The 5,409-nt window shown below is 41.7% G+C and overlaps 1 protein-coding gene across 3 annotated transcripts in view; it reads left to right on the top strand.

The window, feature by feature from the left end:
• tmem108 (transmembrane protein 108) overlaps nucleotides 1-5,409 on the top strand; it is a 38,392-nt gene that overhangs the window by 21,418 nt on the left and 11,565 nt on the right. For all 3 annotated transcript variants that reach the window (XM_032503663.1, XM_032503665.1, XM_032503664.1), the window contains exon 2: nucleotides 1,826-1,909. In XM_032503663.1, coding sequence (XP_032359554.1) covers nucleotides 1,870-1,909 — 40 coding nt within the window. In that variant the 5' untranslated portion in view covers nucleotides 1,826-1,869. The remainder of the gene's footprint in view (nucleotides 1-1,825; nucleotides 1,910-5,409) is intronic.

Genomic DNA, 5,409 nt, shown 5'->3' on the forward strand with positions numbered 1-5,409 from the left:
GGGGTTGTCAAATATTACAGAAGCATGCTAGAATGATAGTATTGCATATGATAGCAGTGTCTTCAAAATACACTTTAATCACTATCAGTTCAACTGAATGCCTCTTAAAATACATTTCAGTTGTGATATCATACATACTCACCCCTTGTGCCCTGCAAATTAAAGAGCGTGTCTTTGAGGCCGAGATGGCCTGGCAGTGCTGATGAGGTGTAATCACCGTTGAGAGGCTCAGCTGCTCTCTGCACACCCTGCCATTGAGCTCATTAGGCCAGGAACATGACACTATAAAAAATAAAGCACAGGAAAGGATTAAAGCGGCAATGGAACTGATATTACTGTAGCATTAAGGTGGATTCAAGGATGGGTTGGGGCTGTTGTTGCTTGTGTCACTTCGTCAGATGTGAAGTTGGAAAAAAAATCATTTTCTGCTGTTACTACTGTAATCTTGCACTGTTTTGGAATTACTCGCACTATATTTGGTCTGAACCTACGCCTTTATAGTTACTGTTAGAGCGGCAAAGCAGAAAGCATTTGTTTTCATTTTCTTTCACACTCTACAAAATTGTGTTTATTTGCCATCTAAAAGTGTGCCTTGATAACCAATTTAGTTGCTTCTTTTACATTAATGTTTTATTTTATGCCTTATTTTGCTGTTGTAATATCAGAGTGTAGCCAGAAGGAGAAATAGAAAAGTGTTTTTACAAATTGTCATTTGATACAATGCTGTGCCCATTATTTTATGCTTTTGATTTTCCCTTGTTAAAATGCAAACACACCAGAAATCCATTCAATTGTCTGGCCATTTTGCATGGATGGATGGATAGATAGATAGATAGATAGATAGATAGATAGATAGATAGATGTTGTTCAACATTTACTTCGTCATGCTTGAGCTTGTTCCGTTGATACCTCCACTCTTATTCAACACATTTTTCAATTTTTTTTTTAAATATAATAGTCTGTGCTTGCATTGTTCAGATTTAAAGCTCCATGTGGTTTAAAAACATTAAAAGGTTGCCACAGTGGCAGCAATATAATCAGGATGACTCAGATGTAGTGTGTTGCCTCCTCAGTCTCCAGAGCCAGTTTCCATTTATGAAAAATAAAGACTTATGAAAGGATCAACACTCTTACCCTGTGCTTTTTTTTCTTATTTTTATGCTTTTGTTGTCTGTCCCTCTCGTCTCACACGTCTCCCTGTGTGTGTGTGTGTGTGTGTGTGTGTGTGTGTGTGTGTGTGTGTGTGTGTGTGTGTGTGTGTGTGTGTGTGTGTGTGTGTGTGTGTGTGTGTGTCTTTGTCTTTGTCTTTGTCTTTGTTTGTGTCTTTGTTTGTGTGTTTGTGTGTTCTTTCATTTAACAGAAGGCCATCAGTGAGTCATTCTACTTAAGAGCACCCCTGGGTACTTGTCAGCCTGACACACCCAGCGGCTGTCTCAGAACACGGCTTACTGGTCAATGTTTATTGTTCCATAATTGGTTTTACTGACCAGCACAGCCTGCAGGATGCCAATGCTGATTTGAAGCCTAGCAGCTGAGGCCGACCACCACTGCACTCCTACCTGGTCTTTTATTGTGAAATGTTAGTTGGGTGGAATTCATATTATCCACTGTGGGAGGTGTAACCGTTTTGCGGCTGTCATTACAAAGATTAAATTGCCAAGGTTAAGCCGCACAATCTTATTTGTGATCCCTTCTTACTTTTCCGTGTCTACTCTATTTAAACCTGCCCAAACATAATCCTAGTATGTCACACTAATACTCGACTGATACTGAGACCATGACTTGAATGTGATTTTGAAACACTCTCTCTCTCTGTCTTTACTAGAGAACCATGAGCACTGTGGAGGAGGAACCGGATCACATGATACCATGAAGACAAGCCTGCAGGTCCTGCGCTGCCAGCTGCTGAGTGAGTATACCCAATGGGGGGACTAGGGCATCAACAGGGTGTGCTGAATGTGTAAGGAACTTTTATTTGTAGATATCAGATACTGTATATACAGTTCTATAGCCCCCAAGTTCTTGTCATAGTTTGTCTGTGCTGCTTTAAATTCAGAGGATCAAGGCTCTGTACACAGCATTGGCAGGCTACCAGCGCACAATGTCACATGAATATGGAACTTGGAGGTCAAACTGGGACCCACCAGGCTCCTGGACAGTTAGCTAAACAGGCTGATGATATCTGGTATGCACCCTCAAGGCAGTGGAGCCAAAGGCTGTCTGACAAATCTGCTTCAATCCCTCAGAAGTGATAAACTCAGACTGTGCTGCTGTGAGCAAAGTGCTTTAAGCTTTAGCAGAGGTGGATCAAGGTCACATTGCAGCAGTTTAATCTAAAAGAAGAGAGTCGAAACTTCGGACTAGCTTTGTATGGAGTTAAATTAAGACCATATGTCTTTCTTTCTTTAAAAGCACAGCGCTCTCTTTTTTGCTTTGCAGTTGGAGAGTGTTGGCTGAGGCCCGGGTTTCCTCGGGCACATTATACTCACATCAGGGTTGCCTCTTTCAGTGTGCAGTGTGAAAAGCTCACTTCAGATCTCTGTTTCTGTGCTATACAGAGACATTTCTCTCTGTAACAGCCATCTGCAGGAGACAGATGTGCCTTAACATCCTCAGGCTGCTGGCAAGAAAAGAGATGCTGCAGATAGAAGAGAACTAAGATAGATGATCCCACATCAGGACAGGTGTCAGAGCAGGAAAGGTTTTCCTCTGGTCACCCTCTGCGTTGTTTTTTGTTCTTCTACCTTTTCTGTCATTCCTCCCTATGCACTTTTGCGAGCATGTTGTGATGACATGATACACCTGAAATAATGCAGAGAACTTATTTGTTTCTAATAAATTAGGTTTTGTCTGGCAGCACCGTTGTAGAAGCGAAGCCTGACAAGTAAGGCAATTGCTTGCAAATTGTGTTTTGAAGGTAGCGCCTTGAAAGACCAGTTGGTGGAAAGTGTAAATGAGTACACAAGGCTTGTTCCCAATCTGACTTTGTCTTGTATGGTAAAATGTGTTGCAACAGTTTGTGGTCTTTTTAATGCCGCCAACCATGGTAAAAAAGTGGAAAGCATTAGCTGTGTCTGTGACTTTAATGGAGTTGCATAACTGCAGGCTTGCAATTCAGTGTTCTTTCGCCTCAGATTCCAGACAACTTCCTGTTTAACATTTCTCCTTCCTGTTAGATATTTTCCTGCTGTCACAGTAGCTTAATCATAACCCAGTAAACAGCATAAGGAGTCTTTGTTTGTTTTTTGCATTCTCCCGCCGCCTGATTCTCAGATAAACGCGTCTCTGTACAAAACCGCCGTAACCTGACAAACAGTTTGCGAAGCATTCAAACAGGAAGCCATTATCCTGTTACAAAAGCTTTTCCCTCTTATCTAAGGGCTCACATCTGTAGTGCCCTCCACCACTCCACCCATCCAGTCCTCCTCTACCAGGACGGTTTCAGCGGTCCACAGGACGTGCCCTATCTTTGTTTCCCCCCACGGGACAGACACTCTCCCCAAAATGGCAGACAAACACACCCAGTAGCAAACCAAAGGAATTTGTCTGTTTGTGCTACCATCAAGATGACACTCTATTCATACTGTACGCCCAGGACTTCTAAATGCCTCTACATGAGGATGAACTCAAGAAGGATCTGTCTTTGCGTTTATGAAGTTATCCATGAAAGCACCGTTAAATGAAGAAACTTGGTATTCTGATGTCATACAGGCTGCATTTATGAAAGATAAAGTATACACATACAACATAACCAAAAGAAAATCATTAGACCTTTGAATTTTACTTAACAACAATAACTGTTAATAAAAACAAATGTTGCCATTGAGTTGTCTTGTGTTCACACGTAGATGTGGTGAAAATGACACATCCTTGTTTTATTGTTTCCGTAACAATTGACTCACAGTGACAGGAGGAAGAGGATGATTAGCAGTTGTAGTTGTAACAACAGTGTCTACGGGTAGGTTAACAGGGGCTCAAACCCCAGATGTACAGATAACGGGCCTCAATCCTCCAAATTCAAAATAGTGACTGTGCTTGTCTAACCTTTTATGCAAAACTGTTTCAAGCTCCAAAAGTAATTCAACTTCCCAGTTATAGTAATGATAGCACTAGTAGTAATAGCAGCAAGAGTAATATTATCACTATTGGTATATGAATTAATGATAGCAATGGTAGTAGAGGCAGCTTTTGAAAACCTAGGTTACAAAGTGCTTATAAAGGTATCGAGGTTTAAAGAAGAAAAGACAACTACAACGCAAATATTACAACAGAACAGTTAGAGGCGTCACTGCTCAAAATAGAGCACATGGCTCATGCACAAAAACATTTAGAAAAGAGATTGGTCTTTAGCTGAGACCTAAAACACCCAAGAGACTTTGCTGTCCTTAGTACCAGGGAGAGCGTTCCACAGCCTAGGACCCGGGACAGCAAACGCACAGTCCCCTTGTGTTTTCAGTCTTGTACGAGTGAGAACTAGCAGGCCTTGTTTAGGACCTGAGGGACCTAGCAGAGGTATACAGCATTATTAGTTCACTAATATAGTCTGGAGCAAGACCACTCAAAGCCTAATAGATGAAGAGGATGATATGTGTATGGAATCCTAAATTGAATCAGAAGCCAATGAAGAGACATCAAAACTAGTGGTAGTAGTAGCAGAAGCAACCATCGTAGTGGTAGCAGTCGTGTTAGCAGTTGGACTTATAGTATTAGTAGAGATGGTCGCTGAAGTAGCGGTAGGGGTGTTAGCAGCTGGACATGCAGTTGAAGTGATATTAGTAGCCTACTTGTGGTCACAGTAGTAGTAGCAGCGGCAGTTGTAGTGGTATCAGCAGTGTTAGAAATTGGACTTAAGAAGTAGTGGTAGTACTAGTTTTTACTAGTACTAGTTGCTTTAGGTTTAGGGATAGTAGTGGTAGCAGTTGCAGCAGTAGTATTGCTGTTATTTGTGTAACAATGGTACAGGTAGTTGTAGTCTTAGTACTGTCGTAGTAAGTTAAAGTTAGTTACAGTAGCAGGAGTAGTGGTACTGATAATGGTACTGTAGTAGTACTGTTGGTAGTGGGTCCACTGAAGTGAATCAGGGCCAGTAGCGCTCTGTCCAGGCGTAATAATCCAATCTTACCAGCAGTTAGTCAGACAGTTAGTCAGACAGCTCTCCAGTCAGCCTGCTGATAAAAGTTTTTTTCAGCCTGGAGCTGATGGACCAGCTCCAACAAAACTCCTCATTTAAGGTTTGTGATTATTTTGATTTGAGTCTGTCAGCCTTTAGCCTCGAAACTGAGATATGAATTAACTTTGTATTAAGGAGTAGAGCCGTGGTGTGCGTGCCGGTATGATGTGATGAAGGCTCATTGGTATTCTGATGAGCACTGTAGATAAAGCCGTCTCCATTTGCCCCCAGGGATTTGG

Source organism: Etheostoma spectabile, chromosome 22 (assembly GCF_008692095.1).
Source record: "Etheostoma spectabile isolate EspeVRDwgs_2016 chromosome 22, UIUC_Espe_1.0, whole genome shotgun sequence".
NCBI classification, from domain to species: domain Eukaryota; kingdom Metazoa; phylum Chordata; class Actinopteri; order Perciformes; family Percidae; genus Etheostoma; species Etheostoma spectabile.